This window comes from Typha latifolia, chromosome 1, assembly GCF_019914945.1.
Source record: "Typha latifolia isolate L0001 chromosome 1, TyphaL0001v2, whole genome shotgun sequence".
Lineage (NCBI taxonomy): Eukaryota > Viridiplantae > Streptophyta > Magnoliopsida > Poales > Typhaceae > Typha > Typha latifolia.
Window position 1 is genome coordinate 22,316,743 of NC_133086.1, and position 22,875 is coordinate 22,339,617.

Here is a 22,875-nt window from a genome sequence, read left to right on the forward strand (position 1 = left end):
GTTGCTATAGTACAAGTGTTTGTAAGAGATAAGTAATTTTTATTTTTCAAGTAGATTATAAACATCTAAATCATGTATATACACTTTCTAGTCTTTCTGAGTTCTGGAGTGCTTTGCCAAATTTGCAGCAAAAGCATAAGTAATCGATATATATCATAATTGATTCTTATATCTCTCTGTTCGTCTCAAAACAATAGCAACGAAGAACAACAAGAACATTGATAATTATAAGCAGTCAATGTCCATCAAGTAGACAAATTATTAAACGCATCGCACCTCCTCCTGACCTCCCCTTTCCTCCCGGTTTTTACGCCGTACACGCTCAGCTTCTGCATCGCGCGCGCGAAGTCTTCGAAGAACGCGGTCTGGTTGCTGGCGTAGTGTTTGACGAAACGCCTCGTCCGGGGATCCGCCACGAGCGCGCGGTCGGTCGCGAGCAGCCCAACCCCGTGCAACAAGTTCTTGTAGTAGAAGTTGTCGAACTTCCCCGGCGTCATGACATCGTTGAACGTGGCGATCGTCGGGTCGCGGAGGTAATTTTTGCACGCCTTTTGCAAAGCATGAGCGTACTGCGGGTTGAGGCTTCGGTCGAATCTGTTGTGGCGTTTGTAGATACCGGAGGCGAACTCTTTGCAGTGGGAGAAGCCGACGGTGTGGGCGCCGGTGAGGGCGACCATTTCTCGGATGGAGAAGCGTTTGGAGGTAAAGATGTTGATGATTTGAGACACGGACATGTTGGCCGTGGGGAGGTTGTGTAGGGCGGAGGAGGCGCGGGAGGTGAAGGAGTCCTTGCGGCCGAGGCGGACGGGGTAGAAGGGGCCGCCGACCATGGAGATGAGGTCGCGGGTGGCGAGGGTGAGGACATCGGAGCAAGATACGACGCCGGGGCAAGCGAGCTCGAGCGCGGACTTGGCGCGGACGACGACGTCGAAGCCGTCACCGGGGAGGGAGAGGTTAATGTCGGCATCGCGCTCGGCGCGGTTGAAGTGGTTGGAGGAGATGAGGACGGAGGCGTCGCACCCGCCGGAGAAGCAGTCGTGGAAGAAGAGGCGGAGTGCTCCGGCGCCGGTGGTGGGGCTGGCTATCTGCTTCGTGGTGACCACGTCGGACACGATCTGCTCGGCGCGCGGGCACGAGCGGGCGTAGTAGGAGGTGGAGAGCTTCGCGGCCACCAAGGGAGGCGAAGAGAGCAAAGAGGATGCTATCAGCAGGACGAGCACCAGAATACAATGGAGAAGGCTCTCCATCTCTACTAGTCTTAAAAGGAGATCTTGGTATTGCTTACTTCGTTTGTTATCTTCTCCTTCTTCTTCTTCTCCTCCTCCTCAGGAGAGAGAAAGAGAGAGGAGAAGGGATCAATCAATGTAGGAATAAAAGAGGTGGTTTGAATTGAGGGGAGTAGGGAGAGAGGAAGGAGAGGAGGGGAGAAGATTTAGAGAGGAGGATACGTGTTTCTTTGATATAATTAGGTGACAGTGAAGCGCGGTGGAATGGAAGGGCGGGAGAGCAGGAGCATGCAGCTTATATAAACAGGACGGTTTGGATTTAGTGGACCATTTAAATAAGGAAATGAAAATTTTTAAAAGGGAAAAACGTAGATAAACATTACATAAGATGAACTAAACTTTAATATCCACATAGAAACTGAAATCTAGAGATGGAGAATAGTACAAAATCTAAAAGAGGGTACGACTTTTTTCTTTTTGTTTTTCTTTTTCGTTCCTCCACCTAGAGAATGAAGAAAATGTTACTGGCAATTTGCATGATTTACTTCTCTCATCGCTTGCGTTTATGAGTTTTCCATTGCTTTAATATGTACTGAACCACCTCTTTTAATGTCGCTTTTCGTCCTTCTTTGTAGTTCCAGAGTTCTGATACAACGTATCTCCCGCTGGGATTATACTCATTCATCTCCAGCAAAGCCATTGTCACTGCTACGTGCACCTCATCGCCCAACTCCTCCTTTAAGGCTTGTAATTTCTCATCATCCTCTTTTATAACTTCCTGCACAAGAAGAAATATCTTGAAGATGATAATAGCATCTATTCTGAAAGTGGTCAAGAGTAAAACAAAGCGCAAAGAACTTCACCCTTGAGGGGAAGACAATACATGTGATCACATGATTTTAGATCAAAAGTAACAATTTGACATATCAAATTCCACATTTCCAGTTCTGGACTATACCAATCGTCATGAAATGGATAATAAAAATGGTGTTACGCAGCTACACGAGGCACGGTGGATTACCTTCTCCTTTTCATCAGCTATGATAACTTTAAATGGGTGCCATTCTGGATTCCTGAGCTCATCTTGCCATTTGGAGCAAAACATCACAGCTTTAACATCAGCATCCTCTTTTGAGTATCTTTGCTTGCATGCATTGCGAAATGGCTTCTCATCCAGCTCACCCATTCTCTTGATCCCAATCAATGATCGGCCACTCAGCATCTCTGTCAAGCCCTGCATCAACAGAAAGCAACATCACAGAAGAATTATTGAACTTAAAAGATAGGTGTAGAATACTGGAGTTGTCATATACATGTCAAAATATATAAAGTAGTTGATAGATGTTAGTTGATGTGTTAAAATCTCATACACTTATCAGCTCTTTGCGAGCTTCTTGCAGCTCATCATTGCTCTTGCGTTCTTTGATAATTAGAGCCTGGTTCAGTTCTTCCATGCCTTCCATTTCTTCAATTTTTTCATTAAGTTGTTCGCTCATCTCATCCATTTTTTTCTGTACAGATGAATCTTCTTCTCCTCCCATATGCTTCATCACCTGCAGCTTCCCTTTTAGCTGCTGTATTTCCAACTCCAGTTTCTGTCTTGCATCCAACTGTTTTTCTAATTGAAGTATCTTCTTCAGAGCAGCCTCTTTCTCCCTCTGCAATTTCCCTCTAGTAAGACAAAAGCTTTCGGCAATATAATGGAAGAATATAGAAGTCATTACGTTATTGTACACATTTCTTAAAGAACACATCAAGCTGACAGTAGCAAACCTTTTGCTCCTCCACAAGCCTCAAGACACTTTCATCAGCCTTCTGCTGCTCTATAGTTGCCAAGTGAAGTGAGCTGTCTTTCATTGCATTCTGAATGACAAAAACAAAAGAAAATTCACATGAATTATTTCGTAGTTATCTTCTTTACTCTCGAACAAAAGTTCAAAAAATACGTGTTTACCTTAAATAACAACAAAGAAAGTACACTCAGCAAAAAAGAAAAGTTGCAGCTACTTCACAGTGCTTATGATTTTTTCTGAGGAAAGCTGTATTTAGTATATTAAACATTTTTGAGAATAAACCCTTTTACAGTTTACACAGAAGAGCAACACTACTACTAATCTCAGATGTCCAAACTTCACTATCTCAATCTTCATAATGAAATGCAAACTAAATTTCACTGCTTCATTGACAGTAGTAGCATCCAAAGCACACATAAATTCCTTCAAATTTGGATAGCATGCATACACAAGGTAATTTGCTAACTTTACACCGTATCCAGCAGCTCTTCGAACTGCCTCTAGGGCCAAAAATATAAAAAATGTTTCTGGATATTTTCTCCCACTAAATCTACAGTTCTCCACAATCTTTAAGATATAGTTGAACGATAAAAAAACTTATTCCAACAAAACGGGTTTCTTATAGCAACACTAAGTTGTTGAAGGGGAGAAATTACCACAGGTAAAAAATATTTATCTTGTGTTGTGCATCACCATTCAACTAAATATTTAATAGCAGTTACTCATTGCTACACAATTAGCACACTTGACGACAAATAAGCCACAAACATCATGCTGTGAAGTTTCAAACCACCAAGAGCCTGATGTGAGTCAATAGCCATGTAATAATATGCTAAAAGTTATTACTTACCGCAACAACACCAATCCAGAGACTTTATTAAGAAACTTAGCTGCCAATCATTAAGAACTGTAAGTCTGTAGTTCTAACCAATCATCTTTTCCGGATTGAAACATTAAGTAAAACTCCTTTCTGAATCATTATGTGCAGAGCTACAACTAGACCAATCCACAACTCCGTCATCATTCCTTTAAGATCATTCAGCAAGTGGGTTACACACTTCATCATTTTGACCAGACAGCCTTCAACAGAATGACTAGGGATTTCTTACTTCAATAAGAACTTTGGGACTTTACAGTGGAACGAAAATAAAAGCTCAACACTTGTAGAATCTTGAAAGGAAAGCATATACTGGAAGGGGAGAAATACATAAGTTGGGTTCAACTATCAATACCTTTTGCTTCTCATCTTCCAGCTTTCTTTTGTCATAATCATTTTGTGCAGCCAATCTATCAAGCTGTCTACGTCTAAAATCAAGTTCTTTTCGTTTAGCATCCAGTTCCAATCGCAAATTTTCATTCTCCTCAAATATCCTACGTGAATGATCACGAGCAAGTTTCTGCATCTTTCGGATCTCTGTATAGGTAAAACATAACAAAGAGTAATTAAATACAACCAATAACTAAGAGGTACTGTGTAACTAGATATCGGACTTCAAGAAAACATAATTTAGTAACTACCATGTGTCAGTGGATAAGTAAACTGCTGGTCAAACAATATTCTAATCTCCCTATCCTGGTAAAGAAATAGCTAATTTGTTTATTCTAGTGCAACAAGGAATGCACAAAAGGATGAACAAAGAAACCCTGAGAGTCTAGGTCTAGATATGAAATCCATAGTGCTTATAGACAGAATAGCATTAGATAAACTGGCCTTATTTTCTGTCAAACCAGTTCCACTAAATTTCTGTTCCCATTGATGATTTAATATGTAATGCACAAAAGAAAGACTGCAGGTTTATCAAACATATCCACCATAGATAACATTGCAGCCTTAGCTATCCACTTGAATCAGAAGTTGATTGGAGTTATGAACTAAGGTAATTGGACAGATACAAGTATAAAATAAAAGGCAGTGTTCTAGATATATGAATCTGGACAAATACGACAAAAAAACATATTTTTTTTTCAAATATTCGGAATCAGATTTAAAGCTTAAAACAAACCTTCATTATAAGCTTGTAGTAACTGGTCCCTCTGCTCCATCATTTTATCAAGGGAGAGAGTAGTTTCATTGTATTTACATTCAAGTTCTTGTAAATGTTTGTTCTTTTCCTCAATCTCACTAGCCAAATTTGCTACGAGTTTGTCAGTCTTGCGTGATTCTTCATTTGTGAGATCACCAACAGTTTTCAGATCTCCATTCTTTCGCAAATGCTCTCCTACAGGGCCAGGAGAATTGTAATCATCTGCTCGTGCCACCCATCCATAAATTTCAACCCCTCGGTGTCTCCTTTCGTTCCAGTCCCTTTTACCATACCGTTCTGATTCAAAATGATTCTCAAAAGCCATTGCATCTTTGAAACCAGTCCAATCTTTGCTGAAATCAACAATAGCAGTGCCAGTGTGACCTTTATAATTCCACAAAGCATGCACTTTTAATGGATGGAAACGTGATAGTTGTTCCTTCATCCTGTTTCCACTTTCTCCTACGTAACGTCCATTCCTATACTCAGTTGGAACGTTTACTAAGATGCCCATCCAAGGCCACACAAACTTCTCATCTCTTCTTTTAGAAGGACGCTTCTCCACAACCATCAGCTGCATTGATGAACTCGAAGTGCCGGCAACGTCATTTCTCAAATATCTTTCAAGTGCCCTATGGGTCGCCTTTACTTTCCCCTTCCGGTTTGATGCACCGATTCCAGATGCATGTTGGAGCAAATCCTTATGGTTATAGTCCTGCTTCCTTTTCCCCGCACAAAAAGGGCATCTGTATGTTTTCTCTGTGTTTTTAACTTTAAGCTCTCCTGCCTTCAAACGTGAGTAATATTTGGCCTCGTACTCCTCAACATCTGAGTCATTTATCTCAGATTCTTCCTCTGAACTGCGATCCATCTAGCACTGCAGAACTAGAGCCAAAAATGGGGGTAAAATTAGTGCTTTAACCAGAAAAAAGTTACAACATACACATCTTGTGCTCTAGGAAAAGAAAAGGGACGCAAAAGTTGATAAAAAAAAAGTCATTTACCATCAGCAACCAAGCATTTTCAATATTGTACAACGGTCATCTAGAAAAGATCTCATGTTGATAACAATGCAGAGAATAATTGACAAAATCTTAAACAAGTAGTGCCAAAATGCAAATTGCAAGCGAGTTAAAAGGCTCAGATAGGAGAATGGAGATACGAGGATTCGCGGGAGGAGAAGAAGGGGACATGAGTAGGCGCCGGCGGTTACCTCACCGACGACGGTGCACCCGATCCAAGCCCTAGTTCTCCCCACCTCTCTCTCTCTCTACACACACGCACACACACACACACAGTTGCCGAATGCGGGAAATGGGAGAGATAGAGAAGTTATACAGAGTTTGTGCTCAATAGTGTAACATTTGGCGCATGCCGAGCACGTGCTTCCAATACGGCAGCTCCCGCCGTGGCAAGAGTCGATCTTCTGAAGAGGCGATTGTTGGAATTTCCTACGGTCATTGTAGCTTCCAGGAATTATGGAACAGTATAGAAATCAATATACTTTTTGTAAGAGTGTTTTAATGGAAGAACATCTCAGATTTCCAGATGAAAATAGCATCACTCCTGTCCTTCCACAATACTAATCATAATCCGCATTAATCTAAGCCATTTCTAATGCAGTTTTAGTAAATACTGGTATAAAATTGGTGTAAACGAGGTTGTGATGGTGAATTGGAATTTGAATGAGAAATATAAAAACTCTGGAACATTCTAAATCTGACAAAGTGTATGTATCTGAAAACTATAAGTATATCAACATCAAATCTCCATACCTTTTGCTTCTCGTTCTCAAGCTTCCTCATCCTAAACCAGGATGGCCACGGCCTCCACCTGATGAACCTGGGCGCGGTGACGCAGGCCAAGCGCCAGGGTGGTCTCGGTGTCCGGCGACTTAGAGAAGCCAGAACTGCCCACCTGGGTAAGCTGGTGTTCAAAATGCTAAACAGGGAGCAGGCGCCATGGATTAACATAATGCAGGCCAAATACGGGAGACTGCACCCGTGGGAGATGACGAAGACCCACCAACCATCCTGGATGTGGCGAGCTCTCACCAAAACAGCTTCTCAGCTAAGAATGGGATGCCGAGTGATGATAGGGAACGGCAAAGGCACTCGCGCCGCTTTCGATCCATGGCTGCATGAGGTCCCGTGGTCCAGACTGCCAAGGGTCCTGGCACCTAGGCTAATGGAAGAAAACCTGAGGGTGGCAGACCTCACCTGCGAACACCAAAGGAATCTGGGGATTTTGGTCAGAGAGGCAGGAATGGAGCTGGCCTTCGAGATCGCAACCTTCCCCATGGGTGCCGCCACCAGTGAGGACAGATGGATCTGGTGGCCGCACCCAAGGGGGACGCCTTCGGTTAAGGCGATATACCAGTCCCTGCTTCCTCAGAGCGACCAACTTTGGGCAGGGTGGAGTAACCTCTGGCGACTGCAGGTGGCTCCGAGGATCAGAGTATTCTGCTGGAAGCTCCTGTGGGGTAGGCTCCCAACGCGAGCGTACCTCTACTACTTGCACGTTGGCCCCGAGGATCCTTGTGCCATGTGCGGTCTGTTCAGTGAGACAAGTGAGCACCTCCTGTTCTCGTGCAGATACAGCAATGAGGTATGGAAAACCCTAGGCACCAGAAAGAGGCTGGAGACTGTGGAAATCGATCAAGAATGGATCACCAAAGCGTGGAACGCAAGCGCGGAGGAGGATGGACGGGCAAAAGGTTTAATAGCATGCACGCTGTGGTCACTGTGGAAGAGCAGAAACGGAGTTGTGTTTAGAGGAAAGTGGTCACCGGAACTAGCCATGGTCCGGGCCGCGGTCGAAATGGCGGAGGAGTACCGGTGCGTAAACAAAAAGAAGAACCCGAAGCCAAGGAAGATAAGGAAGCCCTGGGAACCGCCGGAGCCGGGCTGGAGCAAAGCCAACACTGACGGAGCAGCACCGAGCGGGCGCGCCCCAAGGCGGAAGCGGCGGCCATATTTCGAAATGCCGACGGAGAGTTTCTTCGGGCGGGATGGGAGCCGTGCCGGTACCTCGGCGCTCCAAACGGAACTGGGGCCATTAGGCGGCGTTGAAGATGGCGAGAAGAGGCTCTCGACTCGAGATAGAGTCGGACTGCACCGAGGCCATCAGATGCTTGCAGCAGCCGGAGCTCGGGCCATGGCGCGTCCGTAACCTGGCGCGCGAATGTGCGGAGCTCGCCAATGGCGTTGGTGAGGTCCGGTTATCCCATGTGGGGAGAGAAGCCAACTCGGTCGCTGACTGGGCAGCAGCGAGGGCCAGTGTGGCATCGGGTTATTGCCAAGTGGAGCGTCTAAGCAACGCTCCACCGGAACTATGTAAGCTTTTAACTGCCGACACTGACATGTGGCGGCAAAATTTAATAAATGGCTGACCTCAGCTCTTTGCACTCAAAAAAAAAAAATTAATTCTCTTTGAAATAGTCATGATCAATGTTCTCCATCTCTCCAATGTCTAACATAGAAGCAAAGGCTAGAAGTTTAGAGATATAGTTGAAGAAAAGTTGTTTAATATTGCTATTACACAACCCAAACACCATAGGGCACTTATACAAACTCAAATCCTACACAGTGAATGAAATATTTATTGCAAGAAGGTTGAAATACTTGCTTCATTTTGAGATACAAATAAACTCCTCGGAAAGCCAAACGATTCCTTGGAAGAACAACTGATGGAGACTCCTTTTACTATGGATTTGTCGTAGTTGCAAGTGCCTGCATGACAATGTAATTCCTATCCAGGTGTACGTATAAATAAGAAAACACTTCAATTAAGATGTATGTGTAAATAGTTTGTAGAAATGCTTATAAGCATCGCATTATTCTGTATGAAGGGACCAAATTGTCCTGCGAGAAACATATCACTATCTTACTAAATTCATTGGGTACTTGGAAAAAATAAAATATATATTTTCAAGTTTTTTTTGTTGAAAATATATTCCAATCTCCCAACAGTGATTTATAAACAATGCCACATATTCTGACTATATTATAAATATTAATAAAAAAAGACTATATTACAAATAAAGCCCTTCATTTTTATTAGAGATAATTTTACCTAAACTCCCTGAATTATTATTATTATAAGATATTTTATTTTTTTTACCACATGTGTCCACTGATTTAAAAACTATTTATTAATAACTCAATATTATTATTTTACCTTTTGAGATAATAACACATAGTTATTAGTCATATTAGTTATATATCCGCATACTACAAGAAAAATTTTAAAATATTATCTCCCGTCGGCTCAAAGATATTTTTATCGTTTAATTTAAAACGTTATAAATTTTTAAATATATATAATTATTACTCCTTGTACTAGTATTGAACTAAATATCAGAATAGCTTATAGTAGTATTAGCTCTCTCTTCTTCTAGTATTAAAATTAAGAATAATTATGACTAACCGTTATTTCACAAGTAAACACAGCCTAAGGTAAAACTTACGGGTAAGCTAGGTGTGACTTAATCTTTTTTTAGTGAATAGCGGCTTTTATTTCTTAAATAATAAAAGGATAAGTATTAATTTGTAATATAGTCAAATATAGGGTGTTGTTTGTATTTTTCTCACTTTGGGCTACAATTGGATAGGAATCAGGATTAAGGGGGGCTGGCGCACTTGATTAGAAAGATCTCTCCAACGGTCCATAAGGGTGTTTCCGGAACTTCAGGGCGAAAGTTTTTGAAATCAAGAACCAGAGAGGGAATATATTTCTAATTTCTAATCGATCCAACCAAATCCCCTGAGGACGGCGAAGAACTCCACTCGAGCGATGAAGAAGGAAGAAGGCTTCGTAGGTAGCGCGATGCAAGACCTCTTCGGATCCGTGCGCCGATCCCTCGTCTTCCGACCAAATCCTAGCGCGGAGGAGCCATCCAGTGTCGGTGCGGGGGTTGGTCGGATCGCGGAAAGAATCGGATCGTGCATCAGGAAATCGAGGGCTGGACTGGGCCTTGGGTTAGGGTTTCTCCCCAAGAGCCCGTCTCCGCCTCGGAGGCTCGCGATCGCCGATGTCAAGGAAGAAGACGACGCCCCTCCGATCCGTTGGAGGAAGGGCGAACTCATCGGTTGTGGCGCTTTTGGTCATGTTTATATGGGTATGAATCTTGACTCCGGCGAGTTACTCGCCGTGAAGCAGGTATTACTTCTGATCTGAAGGCTTTCCTGTATCTAGGTTTAGGGCTAGGGTTAGCTTTTTCTTTTTTCTGTTTGGATTTTGGATTGCTGAATCTGAAGGTTGGTGCTTTCTTGTAGGTTTTGATCGGGACGAGTAATGCTTCCAAAGAGAAAGCGCAAGTTAGTATCCTTATTGATTTTATTATGTTTCTAGAATCTGCACAAGCTGTATATTTTCTTCCAAAGTTATGGGTTTCGTTTGATTCTATGATTTTTTTTTCCTTTGAAATATTATGGTGTCAGGCTCATGTAAGGGAGCTCGAAGAAGAAGTGAAGCTTCTCAAGAACCTTTCTCATCGTAACATTGTTGTGAGTGGAGAAAGAAACATTGCTCTTTTTTTGATGATTCAATGGATCTCCTACCTTGGATAATTCTGATTGACATTTTTATTTTCTTGGTATTGAACAGAGATACTTGGGAACTGCAAGGGAGGAAGATACACTCAATATCCTGTTAGAGTTTGTACCAGGTGGATCTATTTCATCATTGCTTGGAAAGTTTGGATCCTTCCCTGAGGCTGTAAGAGACCCTCTTTTCTTTTCTCAAACTGCTAATATAATGGTGCAAATTGTAGATATGAGTCGCTAACCATTCCTTTAAACAGGTTATAAGAATGTATACAAAGCAGCTGTTGCAAGGGCTGGAGTATCTACATCGCAATGGGATTATACACAGGGATATAAAGGCACAATTATTCATCTTAATAATTTATTTAGTTTTTATGTCTTTTATTTTCTTAATGATGAAGAAAAAATCTTTATGCTGCTATGAATTTCAGGGGGCAAACATACTTGTCGATAACAAAGGGTGCATTAAGCTAGCAGATTTTGGAGCATCTAAGCAAGTTGCGAAGCTGGTAAGTAGACTTACAGGTTGTGTCGATTGCTTACTTTGGATTGACAATAGAAGTTCATTTATACATATGCACATATAAATCTCCACTTGGAAGAATTTTTTTACATTCTTAACTCAATCATGATTTCGACTTTCTGAGTAGTTGGAGTAAGCCACATAATGTGCTGTTTATGATTTTATATGGTCATTTCCAAGTCATATTTTTAACAAGCTTATGCTGTTAATTTCAGCATAGTAGCAGATTTTCTTGTAACCTATGTTTTTTATGGCATTGTATGTTCAAATACAAAACATCTTGGGCTCACAGAAACAAACAGCAGTTGCATATACCTTTTGTCTGTCAAGTTTAAATGAAACAAAAGAAAATTCATGTCTTTATGGTTAATGTGTTTCATGTTTTCAATTTCTTCCAGTATCGCTAACTTAGCTGGTATATTTTGTTAGGCAACTATGACAGCTGCAAAGTCCATGAAAGGAACTCCATATTGGATGGCTCCTGAAGTAATTGTTCAAAGTGGGCATAGCTTGTAAGCGTTGAAAATTCTTTTGTCTTAATTTGTGCGGATACCTTTGTTTCTTTTGGACCTTGATATTTATCTTAGCATTTCTTTCTGCCAATCTGATGTCTTTTATAGTTTAAATAATAAGCTTTTGAGACCTTATTTTGTTCAATCTAGACAAAGAGAATTAAGGAAAAAGGAAAATCCACAGAATCTGAGTTATCTTTTGAGTCCGAGGCAGAACCTAAAATAATAAGCCATTGCTTTTATTGTTTAAAAATTCAGAGGCTTCCATATTATATTGCATTACTGAGTTGTTCTAAAGGAATTGTCTATTCACATGCACCAACATTATACACTTAATTTTACGTGCTTTGTATTATCTTTTTCCTGGATGACTCTAATATCATGTGGAAATATATCTAGTCATTGTAGACCTGAGTGTTGGGGACCATTCAACTTGCAGCTTATTGGAAGTGCAAAATTGGTTGAAACTTGAAAGAGAAGGTTAATTAGCAGTAGTACCATCACTGGTACATCCTTTAGTTCGATAATAATTGGATAAATAGAAAAATAAAAATAACAAAGCTGTTTGAACTATTTCCGCATTGACTTCTGGGTCATGGTTAAAAATCAAAATAGACTTATTAATTTTATAATTAGTTGATAGGATGGGAGGCCTATATTACTGCTAGACGTTCAACTGGATAGCCCTGAAGCAGTTAATATTTTCTCAAGCACATAAATGATTCTTATCGCAACTTTTTGTTGTATGCCCAAATTCTCATTAGGTGCTGCATATTTTCTGTTGTTTATTAGCACTTCTATTTATACTTGGAACATTATTTGAACAGTTGGGGACTAAATAGGCTCTGAAGCACACTTTAAGGCATTGTGTAAGTAGATACTCATAATTATCCTACACATTGTACTGTTTTTATGTCAGATCCAAGCTAGATAGCTGAGCGGACAATTCCGAAGAAATTTGTTTGGGACCATTGAAAGTGATCTCATCTCTGCTGATCATCATGTCATGGCACATCTTTAAGATGAGATATAATATTTTTTGCCAGGATAAATGTCATCTTGCATTCATCTCATATCTTTATCTAGTCAACTCTGTGCTTTGCGAAGACAAACATCGTCTTGCATTTAACTCATATCTTATTCTAGTGAACTTTGTGCCCTTTTAGAATTTTGTTTATGAATGAGACACTCTCAGCTGATTCCTGCTTATCTTCATTGATTTCTCTTCTTGGTATAGTTTTTTCGTATGTAGCAGAAGTTAGTGAGAATTAAGTTCTGCGCAGATGAAGAGATTAAGCTGCTGGTGAAATTACAATAATATAATTACAATCATGGATTTTTGTACTAAAGGAAATTAATTGGACATCCAAACAATAATATCCATGCTCTTTTATTTATTCTATTGATATTTTTTCTTTGGCTTTGGTTAGCCCGTTGAAATTTATCACTGTTGAAAATGTCAGATTGCATTATAGTGAGAAAGAAAATGTTTCACAACATGTTGATGACTTGATTCCACAGTTTCTTTTACTTATGTTGTTATTGATTATATGCTGCCCTCTCAGCTCTGCTGACATTTGGAGTGTTGGCTGTACTGTTATTGAGATGGCTACTGGTAAGCCTCCCTGGAGCCAGCAATACCAAGAGGTAAAACTTGTTCAGTTTCAACATGAGATTGTGAAATACTAAAATATTTCCACGAAATACATTTGTTAAACTATTGTTCTCTCACTAGCCCGCCTATTTGTTCAGGTTGCTGCTCTATTTCATGTTGGAACAACGAAGTCTCATCCACCAATTCCAGAGCATCTCTCATTGGAGGCCAAGGATTTTCTTTTGAAATGCTTACAGGAGTATGCACATAATTCTAATTTGTTCTTGATGGGTTTATGCTAAAACTATACTTGTCTAGTTGTACCCACACTTTTACAATAAGTGCTAGGTTTTGTATAGAATTGTTTACACTCAAATACTTGTGTTGCATTTGATAATCTTCTCTTATTGAATAATCATACATCCAAGAACTAAATTACTAGCATTCTGGTGGATATGCATGCAAACGTAGATGGTTTACTTCGTAATTTTCTTTTGAGAGAAGTTTTTGAAGCAAGCATTTTTCTTATGTGCTTTTATATGTATCTGCTACCAGAGTTTAGTAAATAATAATAATCTATATATACACAATGTGTCTATGTGTATATGAGCATAATATTGGTAATACAAGCAAATTATAATGTAGATTTTACAAATGATCATTGTAAAATCAAATGGAATTCATTGGTTGTCACTACTCATTACAAGGTTAAGATGCTTATACACAACCATTGTGGAAACCTACACCAATCAAAAGATGTTCAGAAATCATTGTATTGCTGTCTACTAATAGTATTAGTTGCATACCTAATAGGATTAAAAAATAATCTCTTCTCATCATTTCATGTATAGAAATTGTAAGCTAGTTTTTAAGATTTTGTCTCTACAACATCTGTCTGTCGGATAGTAAGCATCTTTTCTGCTCATAAATATTATTATCATAAATTATCGAGAAGAGGCATTTATCTGATAACATTAGTTGCAGGCGGCTTATCTTTTTTCTATTACTATTTCCTTCCATGTCATGTCCAGCCCAGTAAGGAAAATTATTTTTAGCATAATTACCTAGAAATATATAACCAGAGTTGGTCAGCATGCTGCTTTAGTGACTGTACTTTCTCTTGTATGCCTCCCTAGAATCCTGAGCAGTAACATGCTATTTATTGTTGCAGGGAACCTAACTTGAGGCCAACTGCTTCTGATTTGCTTCGGGTAATATTCTTATGAAGCATGTTCATTGCATTAAAGTAGTAGATTAAAGAATGGCATGCAAAAGTCATTTGAATTCATTATCTGCATTATCCTGCTGTCATCTTGGGATATGCTGTTAGGTTCATGATGTGTGTCATTTCCTTAATTTTTTATTTTTATGCAGCATCCATTTGTTACCGGAGAACTTAAGGATGCACATCCATTGAATCATGTCGTGCTCAAGGTTAGAGTACCAATCGCAAGTTAATTTTATTTAATTAACTCTTTCACTTTACTATACCTAATACTGGTCTGATGACAGGACCCCTTAAAGCCTGATCTCTCAACATCTAAAATGCAGACGAGTAACTCGTAAGAAGTGTTGATATAATGATTTATCAAATCATTTGTGATTCATTGGTGATTTCAAAAGCCTCTTGTCTTACAGTTTGTCTTATATAACTAGGGCTTCAAATACTTGTACGGGCTTTGATAATGGTGACACTTTCAACAGCTGCTCAACTATAAATTCTGATAAGGTCTTCAGAGCCAAACCGATCTGGGAAACAAGTACCAGTAATGACATGTGCCAGTTTACTGACAGGGATGATTTTCCAATGGTTGGATCAGTAAGATCTTGTCTCGATGCCTTTCTGCTGTGTGAAATGGCTGACAACAATATTCTGCCCTTTGAAGTTAATAATGATTATCATATTCTTATTTATTTTTTCCAGAGCTTTAATCCAATGTCAGAACCTTTTGATGACTGGTCATGCAAATTCAATATAAGTCCAGAACAAAGAACTATCAGCTCACAGGACTTTGGTGAATTAGTAGTTAATGGTGCTACAGACAGTGTGCAGAAAGGGGAAAATGATTTCACCTTCCCTTGTGAAACAATGTGTGAAGATGATGAAGTCACTGAGACAAAAATCAGGGCATTTCTTGATGAGAAGGTGCTGTTTCATGTATCTTTTCCAATTAATTTATACTAGTACTCTTGATGCAAATAGTACAAGAGTACGACACAGCTGAATTAGTAGTTAATGCAGATAATATATTATGTGCTTGTCGAACTGAAGTGCCAACTAATGAAAACAATTTTCTTGCATCGCAGGCCCTTGATCTGAAGAAGCTACAGACCCCTTTATATGAGGAGTTCTACAACACCTTGAATGCGACCAATTCTCAAGGTGTCAACAGTATTTACAAGGAAAATGCCACAAATAAATCTGAATTGCCACCTAAGGTCAAGTTGTCCCCAAATAAGGTAGTAAGCGGGACATCCACACCACTTGCTGAGACTGTGACTAATGTTAGCCCTGGGAACTGCAGCAGACGTGTTTCAAGCTGTGGTGTGGAGAATAATAGAATTTTAAGAGAAATAGCTTCTCCTCAAGTTAATGAGTTGGGACCTATTCTTCAAGATGCACAACAAGAAACAATCTGTCCAAGGTTAGTTATTCTCGTACAAGACTTTATATTCAGATTAGTTAGCTATTGCACAACCTGTCCAAGGTTTGTTTGTTTTGTCTATTTCTAGATTTTCTTCATTGGTATTTTATAGTCTGTAGCTGATTTAAAAAAAAAAAAAACATTTGCCAAAGCAGTGTAAGCTTTTCTGAAAGGCAGAGGAAGTGGAAAGAGGAGCTGTATCGAGAGCTTGAGAGGGAAAGAGGTAACAATTATTGAATGATAAAAAAAAATAGCATGTATTTTATGATGCCTGTTTTAATTAATTGTTGAATATGCTAACAGAGATGCGCCAAGCTGGTCTTGGCAAAACATCTTCTCCCAAGGACAACGGTACAAATCGAAAGAGAGATCGTCTACGGTACACATCTCCTTCCAAGTGAACACAGACATGTTGGCCTTTTCTTAACAGCTAAAGCCCGCTTCATCTTGTCCTAAATTGACATACGGCATTTGTATGATTCAATTTGTCCCGTGTTGGATTGTGGCTCCTACTGTCTCTATCATTTGATGAGCTGAAAGCTGGAAGCTATACTAGAGAAATTTGTTTCTGTTTCAAACGCAGGAATCATGAGCAATGCTAAGTGGAGCTGCAGTCACGGGCTGGCTGGTCTTCACTGTACTGCTGAGAAGAATATAATGTTTGCTTTTTTAAAGCAATGTTCGAGGCTATTACCGTCCAAATGTTTTCTTTGTGGAAACAATTCAGTGTTGTATAATATTGGGTTTTCTATCATTCCAGAGGACAGTTTGTTTGCTTATTTTGGTTCTGAAATTATTTGAATGGTGTAGACCATATGTATGGTAATAATTAATAAAGGGTAGATATTAACTATTAACTAGAGATAAACTAATGACAAGAGATTAAGCTATCAGCATTGATTTCTTGATAAATACTTTCATCTGCAATCTATACATTGTAGTAGTATGACAACAAAGACAGTAAGTATGACATTTTAACTTCTTATAATGCCTTCATCACTTCTGCACTGTTGGTCAGTTTGCAAACCTGCCAAGCTCTAGCTTGCTCACTTTGTTTTATCTTCACTTCACTCACTGAACTTGTTCCTATCCAGGGCATGGGGTTGCTTCTCAGAGATCATCTTTCTTTCGCTCTTCTTGATAAAGCTTTTCCCATGCATTTTATTCGCAAAATTTCCTAATTTATTTCTCTTTTATTTTCTCACAGCCCTGCTGAACTTGAGCAATGGTTGGAGGCTCACTGTGAACTCTTCAACTTAACTTGGTTAGGGATAGAACAGTTGCTATTTGATCCTTTTAGGATCTGGTATCTCTATTTATATTCTAATCCATCCCTCCCCCCCTTAATTCAAGCATAAAAATGTTTTATTTTTGTGTGAACTTGGACAAATAAATAATGATAAGCTAAATGCAGTTGTTGTCATGAATTAGTTAATCTAAGAGTAACCCTCTTCTGTCACCCAATCGGAGTCATGCTTATTGTGATATTAATAGAACTCCAATTCTTAATTCTTGGTGCAACTCTCTGCATAAAACCTTCTTTGCTAATTTGGACCCATGTAATTGTAACAGGGCTTTTATAATTTAATTATATTTAAGTTTTTGATATATAATGATTTTTTATTATACATCGTATTTGAATATATAAATTATCTGTTATAAGATGATGTGTACCGATTGCATAAAATATATGCACTTATTTTTATATACTAACAAATGATAAAATCCCTCGTTGTAATATAATAAATCTTTTGCACCTTCGTCGTTTGGGTCCAGTTCTCAGAATCTCATTTCGCCGAGATGGCCGCTTCGCTCCAAAAAACCACGCTCTTCTCCACCCTACGCCCTCGCTCTCAGGTCAATCAATCCCTATCTCCGTTACTCTCTTTGTAGCTCCAAACTGTTCCTTCTCCTTTATCTTTTTTCCCTGTTCCTATCGATCTCCGATTTGGGTGACCTTTCTTTCCTCCGTACTCGCAGATGGCGGCGGAGCCACGGGTATCTCACATCCCCCGTCGCGGTTACCACGTCGACCTCGGAGATCGCGAGAAGGCGGTGAGCGCTACTTGCTCTTGTTGCTTGCTTTCTCTGTTTTCTTTCGAGTCGTCGCTGTCTATAAACTCTGCTGGAAAGTTAGGGCTTTGGTCTTCTGGATCTCCGAGATTCGTAGATCAGGAAAGAGAATAGCTTTCTTGTTAACTAAATCGATAGAACGATGTGACTTGATTTTGCTTTATAATACTTGGAATCCATTAAAGAACATGTTTCATATACGTTGGAATATTTAATGTTGGCTTGATGTTGTTATATTGCTTTGGCTCATCTCTAGTTAACATGTTTGAGGTCATCTTAGTGTAAGTTTGCTCTTGTTATTCTATTTAGATTTCTATCTCTATTTGTGATCTTACATTTGCTTGCAGTTTCTTCGAAGTCCAGCATTTTTAGGTGGCTGCTTTAAAAAAAAATGCAATGTCTAGTCAAATGTCTTTATTATTCTCTTCGTTTTATTTTTCACCAAGTTAGCAAACTATCTACTGAACGACCAACTTGTGGTTGATTTTGCTAAAGCTGTACTCTTGTTTGGAGGCTCATTCTAATGTCCCTGGTTTGATATACTAGAAATTCTGCCTGGTGCTATCATTCTAGTTATACACTCCCGTCAATACAAAATATCAAGGAAGTGTACCGTGCAACTACTCAGTTTGACTAGTACTTGCAGTTTTGCTTAAGATACCTTAGACTGATTTAAATCTCAATATCATTGTTATCATGAAAATCTTTTATTTTGTTTATATGCATATTTCCATTCTTGATAGTTGACTGTCCTAAGGCCCTGATTACAGTTTCTTAGACTTGCAAGAGATCAACTTTCCAAATATTCTTCTCATTTCTTGTAATGCCTACATCACAGCTCCTGGAAGAGGATCCTGCACTAAAGAGGTTTAAATCTTGCAAGAATAGTGTGAAGCGGGCGTCAAAAATTGGGAATGCCCTTACAGTTCTTGTCCTTGCTGGTACGATGACAATCATGGAATGATTAAAATTCTATTTCATTACATCAATCATATACTTTCCTTTATGAAATACTTAATGGTTATTCTCATGGTTTGAAGTTGCGGTTTCGGTTTTGACCCCCTAGAAAAAATAAATATTTTAGGCCAAAATAGAATGATTTTAGTCTATTGTGGTCTAAAATAAATGTCAAAACCAAAATCTTGATAGTTTTGGTCTTAACCAATCAGTTTCGGCTTTAGTTTTCATTAAGTTCTACATGTTATTGTTTCATCTCAAGTGAAACTTATTCTAGCAGAAAACTGATATGCCTGATAAATATTATGTGCAGGGCTTTATGTCATCAGAAAGCTTCTAGTACTAATTTAACATTGAGTTGAACTTTTTTAATATTGGCATCAATCAAATCTTTAGTGATTGGATAGATTAACAATTTAACATACTAGATGATAGGAAAATAAGGACTCCATACTAGATTTATTGGACATCATCATCTAATTAAGGTGCTTCTCATTAAATAACAAGGTATGCAACATAAAGTGCCAAGATCTATTGGAAACACATATCTAAGACATCATCCTTTAATTTAGTTGCAACATGGGAGTTTGGCTAATTTAACTGCCAGCCAAAGCTTGCAACTAAGTTTGCCATCTCTTCAATAAAGTATAACCTTGGACAACACAACAAAGCACATAATGTAGAGTCAACCCTTACAGGGACATGAACTTATGATTATTGTGATATAATCTCATGATCACAAGCTCGCATGATGAGCACTTACACGTGGGCCATCATTAAAGGAAACTATTTTCTTTGGCACCCCTATTTTGTCATGGACGCAATCCATGTTATTGCTTTATGTATCACTGAAGGAGTTGCTTTACTTGAGATGTAGATATGCTTTAGGGATTTTTCTTTTCTAATATTTTCTCATGTAAGAAGCTTCTTGCAGATCTTTTATTGGTGTAGAAGTGAAGGATGATTACTAGAGTTTAAGAAATGACAAATCCTGAAAATATAATTTGTATCAACTTGCTCTATATAGATCTGTTCTTTAAGACTGGAAAAAAGAGTTCCTTGCGCATTTCTTCTGGAAACTTCTGCCGACTTGAGATATCTCTCACTATATATACCTGCACATATATACAATATTTTCATATGCTTTTATTACCGTTCAGATCAACGATGGCCGTGCCACAAGCATGGACCGTACCGGCCACCCGGCACTTGTTGGCCGTGCCGTAAGAGGAGAAGAAAAAAAAAACGAGATACTCACCTTCGTCGTCGCCGACCGCCGCTCGCCGCTCACCTGCCGTCGCTTGAGCGTGTCGGGTGCCCTAGCCCGAGGGAGAGATGAGATCGAGAGAGAGAGAGAGAGATAAGGTTATTGGTTAAAACTTAAGTTGCGGATCCGGATCCTCTCGATCTCGATCTCATCTCTCCCTCGGGCTAGGGCACCCGACGTGCTCTGGCGACGGTGACGGTGACGGCGACGGTGATCGGCAACGGGTAGCTCGACGGCGAGCGGCGGAACTATTAGGAGGGGCGCCGTGCGGTACCTCTCGTGCCATGTGCTGGTACATCGCCGGCACACACCGTGCCGGTCGGCACAGCCATCCATGGTTCAGATTATTGTTGCAATCAATTTGGAAGTTTCAACTGAATTATAGCAAGCAATAGCATTATTTAAAAATTCAATAAATCTTCTTTAAGTTTGTTTATGTTCTAGAGGGGTTACTTGCTAGTACATTTAGCCCTCGTTCATTATAAGAATATTTTTTTTTATTCTGGAATATAGCTCTTTATTCCAGAATAACAACTAAACATCATAAGAATCTTATTCTAAAAAACAAATACTATTCATCAAAATTATATCTTATATCACACATTAACCCAATTACTAATTTACCGTTGATATCTTTCACATCAACCTACTTTATATCAAATCAAAGGATATTTGTGGTAATTTCATAAAAGATAAAACATATTTTTTCTATCTTTTAATTCAATTTATATCATATCAAAAGTAATTATTACATCCTTATTTCAAAATACAAGTGAATAGAAAAATAATTATACCTAGAATAAAGACCTTATTTTGAAAATAATAAAGATGAATACCTATTCTAGAATTAATTTTATTTCTAAAGCCCTCATAAGAAGTGATCATGTAGCCCAACCCGCCCATGCCGGGTTCAACCTGAGCCTGAATTGCCAATATGCCGCATGGGCCAGCCTTTGCCCGCATGGCTGCTCGACTCGAATGCCTAGTTTGAAGCTCGGTCAGGAAGCCCACCTGTAAGCCTTATGGTACAATATTTTAAATAGCTTACAGCTAGGCCCAATAGTCATACTAGGCCTAGCAGACTATAGTGTATTCCAACAGCAATATGAGTACATGAGAGATGTATAATACTTTTTAAATATTCTTTTAACAGATTTTTTTTCTAAAAATTAGGCCAAGGGAATTATTTTTAAAAAAAAAGCCTAACAGTAAAAAAAATCTTAAATTAGCTAAAAATATTATGAAAATTCCGTTAAGCTCTTACAAGCCGATGGGCAGTAATGGGCTAGATTGTTCTAGCCTGGCTTGTCCCAACCTACTTGTGGGTTGGCTGGCAAACAGAATGCCTCCTCTGCAACAGTGCCGGGCTCGGCCTAGCACTGCATGGTTGGCTTGGCCCGCCCGATAATCATCTCTAGCCCTTTTTTTATTTGAGGAATAATTTTTTTTCTTATTTTGAAATGCAACTCCTTTCTAAAATAACAACTATACATCATAATAATTCTAGTTTTAAAATACAGATATTATTTATTAAAATTATATTTTATATTACACTAACTCAATTATTCATTTATCCTTGATATTTATCTCATCAATCTACTTTATAGTAAATAAAAGCGTTTTTATGGTAGTTATAAAAAATAAGACATCATTTTCTTATATATTTTTTTCACTTTATATCACATTAAAGATAATTATTATATTCTTATTCTAGCATACAAGTGAATATAAGAATAATTATTTTTGAAATGAAGATCTCATTTTGGAAATAACAAAAATGAATACCTATTTCTAAAATAAACGAGTTCAAAATAAATGAGGCCTTAAGCTTTGTCCCTTGCACCATGGTGCCATTGGTTCAAAACTTCAAATCCCCTTTGATCGATGAGTTTGTACATTAGGGTCCATGTGTGTCTCTTAATCAACAATCTTGCATTAAATGACCAATTGTAAAATGAAAATATAGGTGAAGAAAAACTTAAACTGAAATTAGAACCAAAATAATGTTACTGGTATGATAGCAATTGGCACGCTATGTTGTGACCTTTCTTTAAACTCCATTGTAGGCACTAACAAATTTCAGTGTATGTCGTGGAGTTAAGCATTAGAATTTCATAGGATGCTGGAGTTTTAAAGAAGTAAGGCGGTCATATTTCTTACATGAAGTTTATCAGCAATGTTCACAAGATTCTCTGTCAAACTAGTGCTTTATGTTACAGCAAAATGTTCTGCACACACAAGGTTCCTATTTGGATATTTCCTTTATATGTGAAGTTCAATAATCTTTTAACAAATTCCTTACAAGCTAATATAATAGTGCTGATTACTTAAAGATGTTTTGTTGTTTTTGTTACCGTAGCTTCATGAAAATGTAATAAGTTCCTTTTTCTCTTGTTTAATTTTCCAGCATGCAGTTACGAGCTCTTTGCAGTAGCAACAATGAAAGATTAATGAGGCAGAATGCTAGCAACCAGTTTGTGCCAAATAAAGAGACGTTTTTTTTCCTTCTTCTGAGCGCTGTGTACTTTATTCTCAGCATTTTCTTGGATTTGTTCAACACTCTCATATGTACAACAAATTATTGGTACTGAGATGTTATTTGGGATCAAGTCTTTCCTCTTTCTGATATCAAAGTAGTACTTGAAGAGAAATAAACAAGAAGTAGCACTTCATCTGGGAATTATTGCAAATTTGTTTTGATATTTCATTTGCTTC

At 38.8% G+C, this 22,875-nt stretch overlaps 4 protein-coding genes across 7 annotated transcripts; 2 read left to right on the forward strand and 2 right to left on the reverse strand.

The window, feature by feature from the left end:
* Positions 1-101: 101 nt before the first annotated feature.
* On the reverse strand, positions 102-1,486 carry LOC140800080 (peroxidase 31-like). The gene has a single exon (XM_073154734.1). The coding sequence runs from the start codon at positions 1,245-1,247 to the stop codon at positions 246-248; it is 1,002 nt and encodes a 333-aa protein (XP_073010835.1). The 5' UTR covers positions 1,248-1,486; the 3' UTR covers positions 102-245.
* A 76-nt stretch (positions 1,487-1,562) lies between these two features.
* LOC140800062 (factor of DNA methylation 5-like) lies at positions 1,563-6,350 on the reverse strand. Of its 3 annotated transcripts, none has more exons than XM_073154722.1 (7): positions 6,257-6,350; positions 5,023-5,920; positions 4,252-4,433; positions 3,000-3,089; positions 2,597-2,884; positions 2,248-2,460; positions 1,563-2,004 (listed from the first exon to the last, which is right to left on the reverse strand). In XM_073154722.1, the coding sequence occupies exons 2-7, from the start codon at positions 5,912-5,914 to the stop codon at positions 1,777-1,779; spliced, it is 1,893 nt and encodes a 630-aa protein (XP_073010823.1). In that variant the 5' UTR covers positions 5,915-5,920; positions 6,257-6,350; the 3' UTR covers positions 1,563-1,776. The 3 variants fall into 3 exon arrangements, with proteins under 3 accessions (XP_073010823.1, XP_073010806.1, XP_073010814.1); XM_073154705.1 differs by having other exon boundaries at positions 5,023-5,928; XM_073154713.1 differs by having other exon boundaries at positions 5,023-5,928; positions 6,048-6,350.
* A 3,444-nt stretch (positions 6,351-9,794) lies between these two features.
* On the forward strand, positions 9,795-16,617 carry LOC140780589 (mitogen-activated protein kinase kinase kinase NPK1-like). Of its 2 annotated transcripts, XM_073126246.1 has the most exons (18): positions 9,795-10,203; positions 10,320-10,361; positions 10,485-10,550; positions 10,651-10,761; positions 10,847-10,927; positions 11,021-11,098; positions 11,542-11,624; positions 13,190-13,271; positions 13,377-13,477; positions 14,390-14,429; positions 14,593-14,652; positions 14,731-14,780; positions 14,875-15,037; positions 15,143-15,364; positions 15,526-15,863; positions 16,019-16,086; positions 16,167-16,242; positions 16,447-16,617. In XM_073126246.1, the coding sequence occupies exons 1-18, from the start codon at positions 9,838-9,840 to the stop codon at positions 16,463-16,465; spliced, it is 2,046 nt and encodes a 681-aa protein (XP_072982347.1). In that variant the 5' UTR covers positions 9,795-9,837; the 3' UTR covers positions 16,466-16,617. The 2 variants fall into 2 exon arrangements, with proteins under 2 accessions (XP_072982347.1, XP_072982338.1); XM_073126237.1 differs by lacking the exon at positions 16,447-16,617 and having other exon boundaries at positions 16,167-16,407.
* A 966-nt stretch (positions 16,618-17,583) lies between these two features.
* LOC140801361 (succinate dehydrogenase subunit 7, mitochondrial-like) lies at positions 17,584-22,850 on the forward strand. The gene is made up of 4 exons (XM_073156440.1): positions 17,584-17,720; positions 17,844-17,918; positions 18,775-18,877; positions 22,568-22,850. Exons 1-4 carry the CDS (start codon positions 17,664-17,666, stop codon positions 22,609-22,611), a joined length of 279 nt encoding a protein of 92 aa, XP_073012541.1. The 5' UTR covers positions 17,584-17,663; the 3' UTR covers positions 22,612-22,850.
* The last annotated feature ends 25 nt before the right edge of the window (positions 22,851-22,875 follow it).